At 40.5% G+C, this 22,140-nt stretch overlaps 1 protein-coding gene across 1 annotated transcript in view; it reads left to right on the forward strand.

The window, feature by feature from the left end:
- Window positions 1-22,140, forward strand: part of NAV2 (neuron navigator 2) — a 368,840-nt gene that overhangs the window by 101,940 nt on the left and 244,760 nt on the right. The window contains exons 2-3 of the mRNA XM_084852298.1: window positions 9,786-9,903; window positions 21,136-21,188. Of these exons, the coding sequence (XP_084708424.1) occupies window positions 9,786-9,903; window positions 21,136-21,188 (171 nt within the window). The remainder of the gene's footprint in view (window positions 1-9,785; window positions 9,904-21,135; window positions 21,189-22,140) is intronic.

Genomic DNA, 22,140 nt, shown 5'->3' on the forward strand with positions numbered 1-22,140 from the left:
TTGCATTTTTCTGTAATGAGTACAGCTAGCGTATTGTGAGACTAAGTACTCTGAACATTATGAAATTTGAACAGACTCAAACTTCTAGAAGGCAAAAAATGGTGTATATATTTAAAAACTAATAAGATTTTTTAAAAAATCTGAACTGTTTTGTCAGTACACTAGCACTTTGCTTCGGAAGCTTGTACAGGGCATGCAACTGGTAGAGTCGTGTAAATTAATACCATATACAGCAGGCATGAAGTGACTAGTGTGGGTAGGCAGGGTGTTCAGGCGATGATTTTTGGTCTGAGAACTGGGGTTGTGTAAGTACATAAGAGCGTCCCTATTTTGTTGGGGGATACGTTATGGTTAGATAAGCTGTGTGGCAAGGAAGTTCACATAAGTGTGTGACAGTGTTGGGAATAACTATTGGTTTCATAAGGGAACATCTGCATAGGGGTTTGATCTGTGTTTAGAGGTACATCTAATGCTTCTGTAGAGCACACGTGCTGGAATCATTTCTGCCAAGTACTTAGAAAGGTTATGCTAGCTTCTGGGAGTTATATTTGGAATCCTGGTTTAACAGAGCCAATGAGATTTTATGATAAGTTTTTACTATTGTTCCACTGTTACTAAAATGTAAGAATGATGCTAGCTCATGATGTTTGAAGTATGACAATGCTATAACAAGGCTTTTTTTTAAAGGTTAATCAAAATGAATTAATTAAATACATCTAATTAAAAAAATTAAGAACGGATCCAACAATGATCGCGCAGAAGTGTATTTGTTAAATTTATATCCTATCCTTCCTCTAAGGAGTTCAGAGCACTGCGTGAGGTTCTCTCCCCCATTTTTACCTCACAACATCCCTGTGTGGCAGGCTATGCTGAGCGATAGTTACTGGCTCAAGACCAGTCTGTGAGTTTCATGGCTGAGCAGGGAGTTGAACTCAGGTCTAGCAGGTCCTAGTCCAACACTCCAACCACCATACCACATTGGCTCAATGAAGTCAACTGACAGAACATTCAAATGTGATTCAATGGCAAATTATTAATGAGCAGGAATACAAAATGGCACCACTTCAAAGTAACTGGAGGCCCCATTGTCAGATTCAGCCTCCTGAGAGGTGCTCCTTGGACCCCATTTGCCAACTTAGAGTTGAAGGAGGTGTGGCAAAAGGGAAACCTGTGGCAGCAGAAGTTGTTTTGAAACTATTTTAGGGCCAAACTAAGTGTTCTGCCCAGCACATATGGGGGAGCCATACCTGCTAGTTTTCTTTACCTCCGTTTAGGTGCATGCGGTGCTGATTCAGATCTGGACCATGGCACTCTGGGAGGGTGGATAATCTTCCCTCCCCCATTTTTTTTCCATGAAATTCCAACCCCCACTCCACCGCGGGGTGGTTAAAAACACACACACTCCATTAGTTTGCCCCTTAGTGGGTGGGATTTGAGATGCAGGCTCACCATTTCTCATTCCCTTTTTAAAATAGCCTTATAGGAAAATTAGGTTTTGAGCAGGGCTGTTTCACACTTGCACTTTATTGTACTTGGCTCGATTGTGAGAAGCAGTAAATGTGAATGTTCCTGTGAGCACCACCTCAGTGTGCTGATGCTAAGTTTAAGTACAGTGTAAATCTCAAAAGTCCCTTGTGGTTTTAGATAGCACTGTGAAAGGCACGGCATTAACACATGCTTTTTTGTGGGGGTTTTGTTGTTGCTCTGACTAACTTTGTCAGCCAACAACGAACATAACACACTCTTTGATCAGTTCTAATTATGGTAGTTGCTGTCAAAAATATAGTGTTCAGCTGTTACTGTGGCCTCTCCTTGAGTCATACTCATGAGAGACTGATTCACACACATTCCTTCAAAAGAAAATGTTCAGAGGGGCAGCAGAAAGAGTCTGCTTTGTTAGTAACTGTCAATGAGGGAAGTGAAGGGAAGAACTCGAGACATTTTGTTATGCATTTAAAAAACCAAATAACCCAAAGGTGCACACCCCTAAGGGTCCCCTTGTCAGTTTAGTAAGCATGCCAACTTTCAGGTGTCACAGTTTTACAATGGCATTGACTGACAGACAAGACATCCTCTTTTATTATAGAAGATAGCTCAATCATAGTTGTGTGTGAGAAGTTAAATTCTCCAGGAAAGCTTTTTGTACTGCACCTATTTATGTAGATCTTTATTATCTGCATCCTTCTTTATTCCTCATACATCCTTTGTCCAAAACAGTATTTTTATATATTTTCTTTTGCAGATACAGTACTGCCTTCTGCTGAATAACCAGTATCACACAAAATGCTATGTATAAAGTGGTGCAGATGCAATGATCATGAATGTGTACCCATGATTAAACATAGAACAGCAAACATACTCCTACTCTGCCTCCTTTTTTGGACTGAGACTTGTTCCTGCAAAGACTAACCACCTTACTTAGCCATTATGGTTCAGGGTAAGACAGAGTTGCTGTTTAACTCAAAATGTGAACTCATGGGTTAAAACTGGTTTAGGGCGCAATCATATGGCTGCTAAACAGTGGCTAGATGGCCATAGGATTAGTCGGTTCCCAGCCCCCAGCCCCTCATAGGTGGCATGGAATGTCCTGGGGCTCCAGCCTTGTAAGAGCAGTGTGGAGTGGGGGAAAAGGGGGTGTTCCCTGGGGCAAGGAGGGGTGGGGAGTACAGAAGTGCTGGTATGATGCTTCCTGTGCATTGTCCGCCCCCCGCGCCGCTCTGAGGTCCCAATTTTGGCTGTCTAGCCACAAATGCGGGGCAGCCGGAGCACAGAAGAGAAGATCCCCTCCGCACTCTGCCCTTCTTGCATTGGATAGGCGGTCACCTCTGAGTTCGGAGATGGCTGCCTATCATGATAGGATTGCTCCCTTAGAAACTGAGAGTGTTATATGTGCACTAGCCCTCCATGTGTGTTTGTTTATGTACTAAATAATAGGATGCTGCAAGCAGGGCCAGCGACAAGGGTAGTGATAATTGGGCGTCTGCCAAGGACCCACCTCAACAGGGGTCCCCTAACAAAAGCCCCCTGGACTTGCTTCTTCTCTTCACCACTGCAACCTGCTTGTTCACCTGCCTCTTACTCCAGCCCAGACAATAGTGGTGGTGAGAAGGAGGAGGAGGAGATGCCTCTGCCTACTTATTCACTGGCTCTTTGTCTATCAAGCAAATGGTTAAGCAGCTGATGACACTGGGGGTGAGCAGGCCAACTCACTGAGGGAGGGGGCCCATTGAGGGTGTCTTGGTCAAGGGTCCTCAAAAACCTGGAGCCGGCACAGGTTGCAAGTATCTAATTATTCTATTTTAAGGGCGCAATTCTATTGGGATAGGTGGCTGCCTTCAAACTCGGAGGCAACCGCCTATCCAATGCAGGGCAGGAGCAGCGTGGAGGGTATCTTCCCCTCCACACTTCAGGCACCCTGCATTCATGGCTAAACAGCCGATTTTGGCTGTCTAGCTGCGGGAAGGTGGAGCGGGGTGGGGGGCGTGGACGCTGAACGATGCATAGGAAGTGTCGGAAAGGCACGTTTGCCCGCCCCGCCCCAGCCTGCCCCCAGGAATGCCCCGTTTTCACTGCTCTGTGCTCCTCTTACAAGTGTGGAGTGTAGGGCCGATCTGTGCTGCCTACGAGGCAGTGTGGGAGTGGGTGGAGGTCAGTTCTCAGTGACCCGACCACAGAGCACGTGCCCCGAGGTCGGTTCCTGGGAACCAAGCTATCCTATGGCTGTCTAGCCACTGACTAGTGGCCATAGGATTGCGCCCTAAGTTGCCTAAATTAAGTTGTCTTCCCAATTTAGACTTTTGTCTTTTAATTAGGAAAAACACACATAAGCAGTGGGCTAAATTCAGCCAAAGTTAAGCATTTCCGGGTGCGTTCAGTGGGGGAGAATTACCTTCTTAACTCTGCAATTGACCCAATAAGGTTTAAGAGTATTAAATTTTAGGTTATTGAGTGGAGTTGTGATTAATCTGAAATGGAGGTAACATATATGGAAATATTCTCTTTCTTCCACACTTGATTTTGATGCAAAATCATCTGGAATAAATTCCCAGAGGATTCTTTCCAGCTTTCTGACTTCCTTTCATAATCTTTTAGTCTGTTGACAATATTGGCTGTTCAGAATTAATTAAAGCCTACTTGAAAGTGATAAACCAAGCTAGAGAGCCATTTGTTTAGGAAAGGGTTGTGGAATGGGAAACCTGTTATATTCAGACACAGTGAATTAATATGTGTTGTTGCTTTAAGTACAGCCCACCCTCCAGACAACCCCACTCAAGTCTGTCCTTTGGGGAGGGGGATTGCAAAGCTATGCATAGATCATCCAGAGATTCTTTGTACACCTATAGTGGTCCTGTCAGTATTGGGACTCTTCCTTGGCTCCACACTCCTGTCATAATGACTGACACCTCACTAGTGATATATTTAACTATATTAATATTTAACAGTATTAATTCTGTAAAAAAAAAACAAACAACCTTGGCACTCAGACAAGGCAGGAAGCCTATAACGATATTATAATATCGTAAAGCATGAAAGTGACATATTCATAGTAGACTTTGGTGGTTTTAATAATACTGCTTTGGATTGTTATTGACTGCTGTAAAATGGATGTTTTCAACTAGGATCCCAATGGACATTGCTGAAGCAAAACCATGATTTGGTTGCCCTCCCGCCTTCTCCCACCAAATAATACATATTTCCTGAAGGCCCCCCTTGTCCGTTTATCAAATCCCTCTAGTTTAAGCTTTTAATAAAATAGAGTTTAGCTCAGTTTTTGATTAACGAGTTTGTCAGATTGATCAAGGGTAAATAAACGTGCTAAGTTGTTAACAAAATTTCTATGGTACCTTTTTCACATATGATAGAAGAGTCTTTGGTCTACTGGATAAATCCAGATAACCTGTTTCCCAGTTCACTGTGGGCTCCAGTCAAAGCTCTGGCTGTGTGACAGTCAAAGCTTTTGACAAGACCACACTTTTAATAGCCACCCTTGCATATTTTCCCCACCTTTGTGTTTTTAAACTTCCAAATTTTAGAATATAGTTGTTTCCTTAGGTCTTACTCCTCTTTTTGTACAGGCAGTGTTCTGCTTATAGTGACTTTATGAGGTCATCTGTCAAAATCTTGTTGGGTCTGTCTTTAGTACTTCAGCAGTGAACTGGAAAATGTTGGGTTATATTTGCAAAAGTAATATTGACCTGTCACACCCCTAATTCAAATCTAGAGTATGAAAAAGGAAGTCTATTTTCAGATATATAGCTCTTTTCATCATATATGTGTTCTGAGATAATTGCTGTGACTTAATAGCAGTTCTTCAGTGCCCCCCAAACAAGTATTTCACCAGCATATTATTTAAAAAATGTGAAAGAGAGAAAGGCTCTTAGACATGATGGCAACATTCACATAGAAAGAGAGACGCACGGTGAATGGGTGAGAGGCAGTGAACCCTTCCCCTTGCCCACAAATTATAGCCCCTCTTACCCATCTGAGGTCACTTCTAGTATCAGAGCTTGGTTGAGGTGGAAAACAGCACTTGAGGAGAGAAGCTCGCTCCCTCCCTCTGTCATAATACTAGAACCTGGGGTCATCCCATGAAGCTGATTGATGAGAGATTCAGGACAGATAAAGGAAGTACTTCTTCACACAGCACATAGTTAAACTATGGAATTCACTACCACAAGATATAGTGATGGCCACTATATTTGCATGGCTTTAAAAGGGGATTGGACAAATTCATGGGAGATAAGGCTATCAATGGCTGCAAGTCCTGATGCCTCTATGCTACCTTCAGTATCAGAGGCAGTATGCCTATGTACACCAGTTTCTGGGGAACATGGGGGGGGGGGCTTGCACTCATGTCCTGCTTGTGGGTTCCCTGTGAGCAGGTGGTTGACCACTGTGTGAACAGAATGCTGGACTAGATGAACCTTGGTCTGGGCCAGCACAGCTCTTCTTATGTTCTTATGTAAGCAATGGGGAGGTAAGCCATAGGTGGAAATTGCCACAGTCATGTCTACTTTGGCCCTTGCTGGTAGAGCACATGTTTTGCATGCAGAAAGTCCCAGATTAAATCCCTGATACATTTAGTAAGATTAGGATCTCTGGCAGTAGGGCTGGAGAAAGCCTTGGTCTGAGGCCTTGGCAAGCACCGTCAGCCAAAAGTGGACATGGTAGATGAACCAGTGGCCACTTCATATGTTCAAGAGCTCTGCAAAACTTCAAAGTTTTTGCCTGGAGATATTGATTAAGTAAATGCACTGTTAAAAATCAATACATTGATTAAAAATATATGATAATCAGCTATAGGAGGATCTTCCTTGTTCTGTTCCTCTGTCCATCTGTTCAGTTGAATAAATCAATTGATATGTCATTTTTGACTACATATCAAAAGCTACACTGGATCTTAGCCATAGATATGGGAATCACATGGTTCACATGTAACAACTACCCATGGATTGTTTAAACCATGGGTAGTTGGGATCGCACAGGAGTGAGCAAGTATTCTGCCCCCCAACTGCTCACCAATTTTGCTTTGGTAAACAATCCAGGAACACCTTGTCCCTGGGTTATGGTCTGTGATGTCTGAACCTGGCACTCTGGGTTGTTGAGGGAGAAACAACTCAGAGTTTAACCCAACAACAAACCATGGGCTAAAACTCTGGGTTGTTTCTCCCTCAGCAACTCAGAGTGCCAGGTTTGGATGTCATGGAGCGCAACCCAGGATGTTCCCGGATTGTCTTCCAAGGTGGAAACAAAGCAGAAGTGGCAAGTATTCAGGAGGCAGCACACTTGCTTGCTCCTGCAGGGTCCCAAGTCCCCATGGTTTAAACTGGGTCATTGTGTTGCAAACAGCTCTTTTGCTGAACTGCCCAGGTCCTGCAAAGCTGGGGGAAACTTAAGATGGCAATTGCAACCTCTAGCAGTAAGGAGTTTTTGCCTGTACTCTGCAAGGCTTCCATAATTAGTTTAATGTATGCTAGGAGACCTAGCAGTGAATATAAAGCAGGAGTTATTAAAAATGAGCAATGACCTTGGTAATTTAGTGTTCATAAAAATGTGTTGGAAAGCAAAAACCTAGGAAACATTCCCTCTTTCCATTGCAACTAATTCTATTAGATGCAAATATACATATGGTGGAATAATTTTTTTATTCAGCAAATGGATGATATTAACGACATTTTTGGTTTTCAAAGGTGTGAAGAAGTAACATGCCCCCCCCTGCTGCCCCCAGATATCACTAACCTGTCTCTTTCCAAACACATTTCCCTTTTGACTCCTATGTTGAGGGAATATTCTGTTTCTTTCTGAGATTGTAATTATATGACAGATGTGCTTGTTGTAATTCTATCAACTATTTTATTAAAAGCATTTGTGGGGTGTTGAATTTAGTTAATCTGCTTCTTTTCTGTGCTCTGAAGAACTGGAATGCCCCAGAATGATGTGAAAGTGACGTAACAAGAGGATGGTTTGCATGAAGCTAATTAGGGAGGCATTAAAATTATGAAAATCATAGCAGTGGCTGAATTAAATGACCTGCTAAACGTCATTCATCCCATCTGAATGCATGCAATGAATCATTTGTTACTGAGACAACAAATATTCTCTAGTGTCATTTTAAATGTTCCCAAGATTGGTCTTCCATCACTTTCTTTGTAACATTTATAGCACAGTTTTCTGATGTCCACAATGGGCACAGACTGGAATTTGCATCATGCTTATATCATTTTTGACAAATTTGAAAATATGACTCTATATTCCCTCAGAGGAATAGCAGTATCTTTCACTTTGACAACCATCTAGATGGGTCTTAATTTTTTAGGCATATAAGATAAATAGATAGATAGATTTAGATATGTAGCTATAACATCTTAAATACTGCATAATATTTCAGGTCTGTGTGTATTTTGTTTTTTTATGAAGTATGGTTCGTGTGTGTACATTTTTAGTAAATAAGTAAGTGAATTTAGCATTGTATCTGAGGTGATGACAATAACACAGTACCCTAAACATTTGCATTCGCTGTCACGCTAATATGAATGAATCTGAGGAAAACCTTTGTGAGTCAGAGCAGATGTAGTCCCATCCTATGCATGTTTACTTTGAAGTACTTTCCATTGCCCTCAGTAGGACTTCCTTTCAAGTTTGTATGCCTAGGACTGTAGCTTTAGATGCTTCAGTGATGTGGATTTGTCAGTTCTAAATGCCCATGTTTTTTTCTGGGTATACAAGGAAAGCTGACCTTTGTTTCAAATAGTTGTGTTTAACAGCATTATTATTTGTTTAGTGAAGGAGCTTGTTCCATTGAAATGTTTGTGTAGCATTTATCACATCTCTGGAAGAATCAGTGGGTTGGATCCAACAAAAGCCTCCCATGGACAGAAGGGCTCCTTCCATCAGCGGACAACTTTTAATCTTGAGGAGACTTTCAGTTGCCTGAAGGGGGAAGGAGGCGATCTTCACTGACCTTCAGTTTCTATGTGCTCCAAAAATCTGCTCTGGAAAGTTGGGGGATGCTCCAGAACAGTGGAGGAGGTGGCGCTGGTGGCTGCAGAGGGAGGGCGGAATGGACAAAGATTGCCTACCACCCATTTCTGCCGTGTTCTGACTGGAAACCTGTTCAGGGACATGCCTCCTGGTGGAATAACAACCCAGGCCTCAATCTGATGTCTTTCTTTTCAGTACACACATGCCTTTTCTGAAAGCTTAATTGTTATATAGAAGCCAGGAAGTAGACACATATTTGACTTCTGCAGAAGACAACTATTTTACCGAAATTATTCAGGTAGTGTCACAATGACTGTAAGGCTCTCAATGATACAGGAACAAAATGGCTATATCTTCAATACACTGGATATCTTAAAAATGTAACACAATGGAATATGGGATATAATTTTGATATGGATATTATAGAGTACAGACTTCAGCATGTAAGAACCTTTCCAATTTGCATGTGAAGTTCTTGTGTAGACAAATCCAAGAGTCCATTCTGGACTTATTTGTATTTTTAAAAATCCATTGGAAACAATATTCGATTTACCAGTGGAGAATTTTTCAGTAGGCATATGCATGTGAGGATATTTTGGGATGAAAGGGATATATGTTTCACAAATCTAATTTTGGACATCAGGTTCAGAACTGTTGTTAGCTGGGACTAACAACAGTAAGGAGAATGTTTCGCATACAAAGTGAATACATATAATAACAAAATAATTTACATTTCTTGCTAGCTGCATTCAAAAGGAAATTATCAGTTTAAATTTATTTATTTATTTCAATAAATAAATAAGTAATTTATTTCAAATACTAGAAATTATTAACTTTTACAAAACTGAGTATGTAAAAATTATATTCATAAAGTTTTCTTTAAAAATATCCTTTAGGGCTTCTCAAAACTGAGACAGTAGGGAAATGTTTAATTCTTTAGTATAAATAGAGAAATCCAGCCCAGTCTATCTTGCAGACTGTTTAGTTCCATGTCTGATAACCCATTCAGGCTATAGCATGTTTAGAAGCTTTCTTTAGTTTCCTCCAGCTCTGATGTCAAATATCTCTATACAGGAAAGCCCAGCTATAATAAGCTGAATACTTGATCAGCACAATGCCTTGAATTTTAATGGTGTTAACTTTGTTTCAGACAGCTCAAGAAAAAGACAAGGAACATTCTATTCCAGGGATTTCAAACCTTGGTGGTTGCTTTAAACTAAGTTTAAGTGAGAAAATTATGGTTTAAAAAGCAAATTCACTTGAATGCCTAATATGTAGCATTTATGCTCTCTCTTTTTTTCCAGATTTATACAGATTGGGCCAATCACTATCTAGCAAAATCCGGCCATAAACGTTTGATAAAGGACCTGCAGCAAGATGTGACCGATGGAGTTTTACTGGCTGAAATCATCCAGGTTGTAGGTGAGTAAATTTGCCTTATGTTCTACCATAGACATAATAGTTTCATCAGGATCTTGTCTTCTGTGAAAAAGAAAAGAAAACATACATGAAGCTGTGGAAACTTTGACATACAAATTATAATGATTTGATTAAAACCTCATGGGAACGGTTTGTGGTAAATAGTTGTTCTTAATAAGTTCTCCTGACATAGCAATATTATGCAGAACAACTAAAAGCAACAATAAGCTTATGACAAGTTAACAGTCCAGTGTGACTTTTCAATCACTGTTGTTGCCTCTTTCTTTTCTCTGGTTGATACGGAAATAATTCATGAATTAGTCTTAGCTTTAGAAGCCATGTATAAGATGGTACATTTTAGGAATATAATTTGAAAGCTAATAAAAAGTATATTTTAAAATAAGTTTTCTCAACAAATGGCCTGAATCTCTGATGGCATCTGTAAGAAACAAATGTAAATCTGAGAGGAGGGGATATCTGAGAAATCCACCATGGAATGGAATGAGTTTGGATTTCTGTGAATCCAACCTGTGGATTCCGCAGCAGACTGACTTTTCCAGAGACGCACAGATTCTGCAGACTTGCAGACCAGTTTATTTTTCTGGAATTTTACACCAATGTAGTCATAGAAAAATATGTAAAATAAACACCGGCTGAAAATGCACATTTCCCCCATAGGTTATAGCAATCAGTCAATCAATTTTATTACAGTCGTAGACCAGCAAGATAGGTTAAAGCATGGAAATGCACATTTGGGGGGGGGGTGCATTTGCACAAGTGCAAATTTGTGCAAATTCAGGACATTGGAAAAAATCCAATTCCATCAATGAGCAGATGATGGAACGAAAGGCACCTGACAATGTATGAAATGTAAATGGAATGTGTTTTACAGAATCCGTACATCCCTACTGAGAGGTGATATAAGTCAGGGTAGAGATCTAAGTGCAAATAGCCCATAGCCATGGGCTCATCATATCGCTTTAAGAATAAAGAATCTGACTTCCGGTTGGGACTGATGTCGCTCTGGTAGCTTCCCATGGGTTTCTGTGGGAGCTTTCTCAAACAGCTTTTTAAAAGGTTGAAAAACCTTTTCATCTCCCCCCTGGAATAGAAAGGGGGGGCAAGGCAACAGCTCTGGACAACATCTTGGAGAAAGGTAACTCCCACGCAATAGTGGGGGGGGTGGGCTGGATTCCAGGATTATCTCCCCAGAGCTTTACCAACTGAAAAAGCTGTACTGAGACTCCTATTTTATAGGAAAAAACAGGGCTGACGTGTTCCATAGTAATATATGCTTTAAGAAATACCAACAACCTCTGAGGGATGATTTAAGAAACGTTAACAATATTTGAGAACATCTGAGGACCTGTAAAATCTGTTTGAGAGAAACATGTCTGTGTCGAGGAGAAGAAAGGAGCTGGCATCTACTCCCCCCGCGTCCTCTGTGTCAAAAGTGTTGAAGACAGAAGATATAGGGGAATTATTTACGCTGATAAAGATTTTATCTTCACAATTTACGGAGCAAGTCAAAAGGCTGGATTTAATCCAAAATTCCATCACCGCCCTGCGAGGAGCTACAGATTAAATTAATGCGTCATAGCAAAAAATGGAGATGAAAATTAATGAGCTTGAAAACCGAGTGGCAGGAAATGAAACTACGTCACAAATTTGTTTTAAAAAATATCTCTGATAGAATCTCTCAACTGGAGGCCTTCACTAAAGGATCCAATGTACGGATTATTGGGATTAAAAATCTGCCTAATTATGTAAAATTGCCTATTTTTGTGGATAAACTTTTGCATGAGATACTCCCTATTTCATCTGATTATTTACTTGATATTGAGCAGGCATTTCGTGTGCCAAACGCTAAAGGGACTGATTACACCTTCATAGTTCAATTTGCAAAAGTCTCCACAAAGAATTATATCCTGCGCTTGGCAAGGGAGGCTGGAAGCCTTTCCTGGAAACAAGATAAAGTTATATTATTCCCAGACTACATCAAAGAGGTGGCAAATAAAAGAAGGCAATTTATCAATGCAAAGAATATGGCAAAACAAGTAAACCTACAATATTACTTAAAATATCCTGCTACACTTTGTATTTTGTCTGAAGGTCAGATGAAGAAGTTTTTAAATCATGAAATGGCGGAGACTTGGCTTACTGTAAAAATGCATGAGAATTCTGTTACAACCGCATGAACTGGAATCTTTAAACAAGCTTTGTTAACTGTTTGTGCTTAGTCTATATAACTCAGGCTAATTCAGAAGATAAATGGTTATATTTATATTGGTTTATTCTCTTTTCTCTTTTATTTTTTCTTTTTTCTTGCTTTTCTTTATATTTTTTATTTTAAAATAGATACTATCTCTAGTATAAAATTTATTACTGATGGTTGAATGTTTATATTAAGTTTTATTATTATGTAATACTATATATATTTCATTATTATTATTACTAATAATATAGGCTTTTAGGAATGAATTGTAGACCTGTTTCCTTGATATAAGATTGATGATATGATATAGAAATGTAAGGCTGTTTATTAAACTGTAAGAATGTTAAGGTTATAGATACAGTTTTTAAAATAGAATGGCATTGGAGGCTGGAGGGTGCTGGAGTTTAAACTTAATTTTTTAAGGGGGAGGGAGAGGGAGAGGGGGAGGAAAGGGGAGGGAGGTTTTTTTCTTTTTTTTCTTCACTTCCTTTCCTCCTCCCCTTTCCCCCTTTTCTCTTTTTTCTTTCTCTTTTTTCTTCTTTCTTTGTTATTGTGGTATCCTCATCAGAATATTGTACTGTTGGGAAATTGAAGTATTGATTAGGTTGTTGGTAATTTTGGTATTGTTTATTTCATTTATAAAAATAAAATAAAAATGTGTGTGTGTGTGTGTGTGTGTATATATATATATATATATATATATATATATATATAAAATAAAGAATCTGAAGCTGCAATCCTATAGTTACTGGAAGTAAGTGCCATTTAATTAAATGGCACTTATTTCTGAGTCGACAGGCATATGGTTCTACCGTAACAGCTGGGATTGCAAGTGCATGTTCATCATTTAATAATTACACCATCAAATGTAATCATCATTTTTGTTTATAAACTGCTTAGAGATTTTATTATATTGATATATTATTGCTATTCTTATTCTTAATAAGAAGTGATGACTTATATGTGCAAATGGGTAATCATGGAGTGAACATTGCAGACAGAATCTTCATATCACCACAGTTACAATGCTTTTTAATAGAGTCAGTTCATAAATTAACCTGCTCGTCTGCCTGTAAGAGGTGCACAGCAAGTGACTATAAAGAAATCAAGTTATGTACTTGGGACTCATGGCAGTTAACTGTGAAGACTGTTGTATCAAAATAAGCTGTGTAAATTTAACTTCTCAGTAATAACGAAAGGTCCATTCCCATATGTTGCTAGCTGATGTATCTTCATCTCATATTAACATCTAAGAACACTCTGCAGCTCTCTACACTGGATTATTTACTTTTCTTCTACTTTTGCTAGGTCACTTTGTCAAATGAATTATTTTCTTTAGCAGTTCATCGATATGGTATTGTCAGCTAATAGGATAGTCATAAACTGAACACTCAAAATGTTCATTAGTATGAATTAGACTGAACAAGGGAAGAACGTTGACATTTGACATTTTCTGCCAGAAGCACTAGGAGAGACGTACTGGTCCTTCCGTGGTGAGAGGCTTCAGGGGTAGATGATCTTTACCTCTCTCCCTTTCTCTCTCTCTCAGTGCCTGGGCAGGAGTAGCATATATCTAATAACAAGTAATTTCATCTACATCATTAGTGCTTTATTGTTTTCCCATCATACCAGCGTTTAAGCTATTAATATTTACAGGTTAATTCATGTAGTCCTAACACCCTTTTAATCAAAATTATTAACGCAAATATTTATACACATGAACATACAGACGTACACTATTATGAGAGATTTGTAAAAAGAATTTCTGACTGATGTGACATAGGCGTGAATCGCAAACATGTCAGCTCCCTTCCGTTTTTCCTCATTACTTGCTAACAAGGCTATACATAAAGAGAAATTAATTAAGAATGACACTATTCTAAGCTGTTCCTAGTAAACTTGACTGGCTAGAGCAGCTATATTCACTCGCTTCATTTTATATAGAGTGCTTGTTCTATTGGAGTATAGTACCACAAAAAGAACATAGGGAAAAAAGGGCATTCTTTAAAACTGGAGCTTCAGTGGGAGATGAGCAGAGGGTAGGAACTTGGGGCTTGGAGGTGGGAAATAGAAGGGGCAAGCCAAATTAAGGCTGTTGCATCCAAATTAGTAGGTCTGTTTTTCCTTTGGTATATGTGTGCAAACTACTCCAAAGCTGGTTTGGGGGATAATATGGGGAAGAAGAGTCCAGCATGTAATTTACTACTTATTTATTTGTTTATTAATTAACAGTATTTCTGTGCTGCCTCATAACCGATGTTCTTTGGTCAGTGTACGTAAAAAATTGTTAAAATATACTATAAACAATAAAGATACAATTACAGTATAAAACACATCACAGCAAAGATTAAGAAATAAAATTAAACACAGACAGGTCTTAACTTTAAAAAGCGAAGACTTCAAAATCTGTTATAACGCTTGAAAAAGGCTCCTAAAAGGTCTGTAATAATTTTTTAAAAGTACTTGACTGGCACTAAAAAGAATACAAAGTAGGCTCCAGGTGAGCCTCTCTGAAGAGGGCATTCCACAATTTTGGGTCCATATCACTTGGTGGTGGCGTTCGGCGAAGGACCTCCAATGATGTCCTCAAGATATGGGTAGGAATGTATGAGTTGTATCCAGTGCTGGCCATCTGCCAGTGGAACAGACACCACTGGTGGAACAGATTCCCTCCAGAGCAGATTTGGGGGCACACAGAAGGCTGCAGGAAGGAGAACAGCAAGGGGAACTCTGCTCATGTGATGTAGGATTTGACCCTATTGGAGGAGATAGTCCTTCAGCTAATCTGGCCCCAATCCGTTTAGGGCTTTTATGCTTGCAGAGTAGTCCAGGCCCTGAATCTCAGCAGCAAACAGTTCAGTGCAATGGCAGCTGTATTTGTAACAGTTTTTTCTGTAAAAAGTAAATATAGTGAGAGCCTCATGAACTTTCAACTTGAGTTCTCTCTCCCTCCTTGTTGGCCCAATCCATAAAGCTCTATCAACATTTTTTGAAATTAATAGTTGCTCACAAGTGAGCTGTGTAACATAGCATCAGTCTTTATTTATTTATATCTCTATATCTCTATATCTCTGTATATCTCTATATCTCTGTATTCTTATTAATTCAGAATCCCTCCCCAGTCCCTCCCGAATCCCTACCCCAGCATTATTCTTATATATAATTGGTTTTCCCATATACATGCACATGAACCACCACCAACAAGAACAGCAGTGTAGTCTAAAATACAGCATTATTAAAAACGTATATTCCATGCATAATAATTCTGTTACTAGATCGTATCTTTTCTCTATGCTTGCATAGTTCTTACCCATGAGCAATATAATAGAGATGGGAAAGAAAGTTGTGTATTTTCAAGTTCTGGAATTTGATTTGATTCCTCTTTTGCTCTTCTCTTCTCACTGCTATATTAGTATTTCATTCCATTTAAATGAACCCCTGTTTAAACACACCTACTCCTATTTTAATCTCCCAAATTAGCACTGAAAGAATTGTAGTCATTTGCATCCTATGTGTACTAGCCTTAGGCAAAGTGAATCTCATTGCCACATCTGAAGTGATAACATACATCAGTGGTGATTGGGGCTGCAGCTAGGGATGGCGGAGAATTTCTCCACGAATCTTTGGGAGGCCGAGCGCCGAGGCATTCGGCCCCCCGAAAGTGTTAGGGAAATTCTCCTCCGGCCCCCCACCCCCTCCCGGGATGGGACTTACCATGGCCGAATGTCCCTCTTGGTGGCAGGTCCCGGCGGCATTTCGGTGGCGTTTCGGCGGGGGCGGGGGCGGCGGCCGGTCTCCCGACCGGCTGCCACTGCCGCCATTACAAAATAAAAAAGTAAAAACAAAAACACACACCCGTGATAGGCTACGTGACGATTTACGTAGCCTATCATGGCTAGATTTCCAAAGTCAGCCGTGATAGGCTACGTGACGATTAACGTAGCCTATCATGGCTGACTTTGGAAATCTAGCCGTGATAGGCTACGTTAATCATTACGTAGCCTATCACGGGGTTGTTGTTTTTTTCACTTTTTCTTTCGCGGCCGGGGAGACGGGGCGCTTCTCCCCGGCCTGAATTTCGGCCAGGCGAGGCGGGGTGCCTCCCCCCCCTGCCTGAATTTCGGCCGGGCGAGGCGGGGTGCCTCTCCCCCCTCGCCTGAACTTCGGGGGGAGAAACGAAGCGCCTCCCCCCCACCGCGAATCACCCCTGCGAAAAGGTAAGTGACTTTCGTACATCCCTAGCTGCAGCTTTAGTATAGCTGATGAAATGGAAGCTACAACATCACAACTTGTCTAGATAGATAAGATTTGATTTGTCAGAAGCTTCAGAAGCCCAATATAAGGGTCTTTTCTGTCACCCTGGTTGCTAGGATCTTGTCTGTTCTGTACTTCGAAGCAAATCGAAAGTATTGGGAGCGCCAAGAGAACTGTTGTTTGAATTACAATTGCCATTCTATTAATAAACAGGGCTTTCTATGAATAAAACTTGTATGGGGAAAATAATGGTAACCCCTTGTGTACTTTTTGGGTTTTGTAAAGATCCTTGTGGTCTCCCCAAATTTAACAATCATATTTAGATTATTAATAAAAGTGTAGGAAGCTGCCCTTATACCAAACCAGAGGTATGGTCCATCTAGCTCAGTGGTTTTTCAAGGGTCCAGACAGTTTTTCCCAAACCCACCCAAAGATACCCAGGACTGAATCTGGCACCTTAGCTCTGTGTTGCTCACACACATTTTAAGAATAAGAGCAAGATCTTTACACCCCTCTCCCTGAATAGGATCATGTCCAGTGATGTGGGAATATTCCAGATTACTTTTGATTGTGCTACCCACAACTCAAACAGCTCAGTAGTAAGTTCCATTCAGTTCAGCGTGACTTTCTCCTGCGTAAGTGTTTTTAGGGTTGTGGCCTCAGAAGACACACATATAAACAGAGCTCATTGTGCTGTGAATGTGCTGTGAACTATGTTTTCATATTAACCTCTGTCTATAGCGTTTCAGTAACTGAATGCTTGGTTGCTACTGCTGTCTTGTTTTCCTTCTCTGGCTGAGAAACAAAGTTCCCTACTGCTGGATGCCTGAGATGGCAGGAGATTATGCTGCTTTCATCTCAGACACCAGGAAGTAGAGTGCTTTCATTCCCAGCCAGAGATGAGGAGGTGGCACCATAGTGACTGGGAAGGCAAGACTGAAGGTCAGACTAGATGTGACACCATGTGTACAATTAGCAGTTATGTGATCCAGGCCTGATCTGGATCGGGTGCCCCATGCCTGTTGTTTGCTGTTTTGAAATTCTAAAAAGCCATACAGAATAAAACAGCTTTAACAGCCCACCTAAAACTGAACAGAGAGGGGGCCAGCCTCTCTTGGGAGGGGTTTGCACAGGCAGGGCCCTGCCAAAGAGAAGGCCCTATCCCGAGTTGTCACTAACTTAAATGTTATTAATAGCCTTTGGAGAGACTGAGACATAAAGAGAGCCTGAACAGGAACTACTCCAGGTTCTGGTATATTAGAACTAGTAGAAAATATGGAGTGTTTACCTTTACCAAAGATATCCACGTTTAAATAGAATGTACACTGGAGATCTATTTAAGTAAAATGATTCAATAAAATCCCCGTATAGCTGTCAGCATCTATGGTTAATGTGTACAGTAAGCATCTAATACCTCTGTCATCACAGAAGTGCAGCATTAAAAGATTACCGTAAAAGGTGCAAGGTATAAAAAGGTGCAGAAAAGGGAAAGCAAAATGATCAAGAGACTGAAGCAATGCCCCTGTATGGAAAAAATACAACGTTTGGGGCTGTTCAGTTTGGGAAACAGGCATGTAAGGTGGGACATGATAGAGATGTAGAAAGAGAAGATTTTCTTCTACCTTCATAATATTAGAACCTGGGATCATCCATTGAAGCTGAATGGTGGGAGATTCAGAACAGAGAAAAGGAAGCACACACAGTACATAGCTGAACTATGGAATTTACTCCCACAAGATGTGGTGATGACCACTAACATAGAGGTCTTTAAAGGGGGAACTAGACAAATTCATTGATGATATATCAATGGCTACTAGTCATGATGACCATATACTCCTTCTAGGATCAGGGGCAGCATACCTCTGAATACTATTTGCTTGGGAATAATAATGGTAGAAGAGATTGCCTCATGTCCTGCTTGTGGGCTTCTCATGGGCATCTGGTTGGCTACTGGTGGTGGTGAATGATGGTGGATTAGATAGGCCTTTGGTCTGATCCAGCAGGGCTCTTCTTCTGTTCTTATATGAAGAAGCAGAATTACTCAAGAAGAATATAAATATTGTTTAGCTGGATCAGACCAGCATTATGAAATTCTTGCCCAGGTTGTACATACATGTGAACAAGCTGCTTATGCTTGTGTATATGTATTTTCATACACTTTCAGGATCGACCATAATCACAATAATGTCAGAAAAATTCACTGTGGGGTGAATGTAAAAAAGACCTTAACACACCCTATTAGTCTGATTATATTTTTTGAATTGTGAACACCCTGAAGACAGCTTTCAGCTGTTACCACATTTCAAAGCCATCAGCCCATGTTATTTTCGAGCTTTGCTGAGACCAGCAGGGTAGCATTAATCATGGTTCAATAGGCAGCAGTACCTCTTGTGTGAATTTGCGGCTCCCACATTGCACAGCTTATGCATTTTTTTATTTTTATGAGAAGGGAATTCTCATGAAATTTTGGCATATTGTCGATATGATTTTGGCATATTGTCAGAACTGATCCCCCACCCCCCAACTTCTGCATGGGAAAGGAAGGAATTTATCATGAAATTAACCCCTTTTGCAAAGTCTGTCCTTTCCCTGTCATAGCCATTTTGCTTTCTGATTGGAGGGAAGGCAAGAGCATGGCACTCTGATAAAACTATTTCTGATTATGGCTAGATATCTTATCACATCTACCAATTGATCCAGATTAGAGTGTGCCCTGGTGCAAGAGCAGGATCAACCAAGGTTCATCATACCAGTGGACAGATAATGCAGCGAGAATGCATTGCTGCTCTCAGAATTTTCTATTTGCCATAAGGAATTTGGTTTGCTGATGATTTTTATTTCTATATATAAGTTTGGGAAAATCAGCAGCTGCCCAGCAAAGTTATTTAAGGGATACTTCACTGTAGCTTACAGTGGAGAGAAGACATTGTCTTGCTCCACTGTTTTCCATATGCATTTGACTTTAATACTCTGTGTCTCCATGTAGAAGCTAGTTGTCTTGGAATGTGTCTGTCACGGCAGAACTGAAGCCAAGCATTCCTTTAGGCTGTCTTCCCGTTTTTGATCTGCCCATATAGAAGAAGCAAATGTTAGGCCAATCCACATTCTGCTTTAACATGGAGTTAAGTCATTTAATTTGCTCTTTTGACATGGAGAAGGAGGAAGCCATAAGTCATCTTCTGAGAATGTATGGAATGCGTATTTTTAAAAGATGGTTATTTTGGTCAGTGCATGTTTTCACCCGGGTGCCATGTTTGTGTATATGCAGTTGTAGTGGGAAGAGACAGAATTATTGTTTGAGATATTGCTGCCATGGAATGTCTTCTTGTTATGCTACAGATGTGGTTCATGGAGATCTGTTTAATATCATGTAGGCTGTATACTAGGCAGCTTAATCTGATTATTTTCTCCCTAAGCATCAACATTGCCATAACAGCAGTGAACCAGTGTGCTCCACTGAGTGGAATGCTGCACCTGTGCCTGCAAGGCTCGGGTTCAAATCATACCTGTAGTTTAGCTGGACGCCTTTGAGCAAGACACAACCTCTCAACCTCAGCTCCCCACCTGGAGCATGGAAATAATTACCGATCACTCCTACTCTCTTGTTTTCTACTTTCCCTACATCTTTGATGCCATGACTGACCTGTTCTGTTTTCACAGTAGGCCTGTATGAAACTTGCAATTGAGTCCATGGGTGTTCATTTGAGTGGAATCGCTCCCATTGGCCATACCTCCAGATGCTAACACTCCCTCTGGCCAAACACCACAGGTCGTCACACAAATGAAAAGGAGGCCCTACACATGCAGAGCTCCGTGCTCACAGGACTCCTTCACACTCTGGGGGGACCCTGATTGGCCAGGTTTCCCCAAAGTATGGAGAAGCCCTGTGCGCATACAGCTGTAGGGTCTCTTTCTCATTAACACCAAATATGCAGCCACCAGGCAGGCATATTCAGCAAGCTGATCAGCATTAGGAGTGTGGCAGGCTTACTGCTTACTCCTTAAGTGTTCACTCAAAGTCATATGAACACCCTTCAGTTTCCTGCCCCTTGTTTTGCAATACCATATGTGATTTCATAGGGCTCTAGGTGTCTTTGAACCTCTGACTGCCATTAATTCAGATGCTCTGGTGTTACTATCTCAGCAGATGTGATGGCACAGAGTACTTGGAAAGAATTAACAGTCACAGCTGATTGAACAGGGAATCCTTTGAATCAAAATTCTGAGTGTCACCAGCAACTTTTGAGTTAAATTACATAGCCTGGAATATATTTATACCGTGGGCACCTACACTTTTGGGTACAGGTTGGTTGAGAGGACTTGGAAATATTTTATAAGAGGCAGAATTCACCCACTGCTTGTATAGCAAATGAGGGTTTTCTTTTATACTTTATTTACATCCGACTTGTACATGTGCATGGCTTATTAAACCAACCAACCATGCACTCATGCATAAAGAGCGATGTGGCTTCCAGATTTGAAACAGGCTGCTAAAGATTACCCATCATTTTAAGAAATGCTGTCAGCCCAGTTGTCTCCTTTTGAAATGGTGGTGACCTTCTCCAGCTGTCTCTGGAGGAATGGCTCAGGAGAAGAATTCAGCCAGATAGCTTTTGGTGTTTCACACATTTGTTTTGATTGGGTAACCACAGCTCTAGGCTGTTTGATTTAGTTGCAACAAGTGCTCTGGGAATAACTGCACCAGGTGTCTTTACAACAGGTTTTGTTTTATTTTGTTTCCAGTCACTCTTTCTGTTCATTTTTAGCAAATGAGAAGATCGAAGACATCAATGGCTGCCCAAAGAATAGATCTCAAATGGTAAGTGAAAAGTAAAGTGTGTCATCACTATCAGTTTATTATGATAATTGTTTCTACAGCTTCCTTTGGGATCAGATCCTGGCTGCAGCCCCCCAAATAATGCTACTTTATATGATCATGTAACCTCTGAATTCAGAATATTCATGCAAGTATATTAGGAACAAGAGTTTTTAATGTATTTAATGGAATATTGAACATCGTATGGGAAAAGTACACATTTTAGGGCAGAATCCAAAGTTGCATAAGTGGACTTCTGCTCACGCATTGGGACTTTCCTCTCCTCTCCTCACCCTGCAGCCCCCCGCCAAATTTTTTTTTGCTCCAGAGGGTTCCCGAAGCCTCTAGAGCAGATATTGAGGTGCAAGTTCATACAGGAACTGCACCCCTCCCTGCTCCAATGATAGGAGCTATTCCATTGCAGGAGGGGTTAATTGGATACTACCCCAGGAGGGGTTAATTGGATACTACATGTATTTACATACGATATTCAGTAATTAAATGGTCACTTTAAAAGTATATACATCTTTTGTATCTCATTTGCTTGTAGTCTTTAAACCAGGTGTTATGGATGTTTTATTGCTGAACTTCATGTCATACAGTATGAAGTGGCAGAACAGCTAAAGGTATTGACAGCATGTGAAAAATAAGCTGGCTTATTTTTAATTCTGTTTTTAAGAGAGTTTTATTCCATCTGCCATGTTTTTAAAAGAAAGTCTCACCTTTCGAATTATGGCATTAATGCTAAACTAGTCACAAATTGTTTTCCAGATGCTGAGCTAGGAGAGACTTTGAGAGTCATGGCTTTTATGATTTTTTTTTCTGGTTTGGAGTGTGGGTAGTGGGAGGAGGTTTGATTTGTCTTAGAATTAGGCTCAAAATAAGCTTAACTATTTTCTGATTAAGGGGTGGGATAGCTCAGTTTGCTGCACCCAATTACAAATTAAGCCAGCTT

This window comes from Heloderma suspectum, chromosome 1 (genome assembly GCF_057233095.1).
Source record: "Heloderma suspectum isolate Gila_16-S chromosome 1, 16-S_ref, whole genome shotgun sequence".
Taxonomy (NCBI): Eukaryota; Metazoa; Chordata; class Lepidosauria; order Squamata; family Helodermatidae; genus Heloderma; species Heloderma suspectum.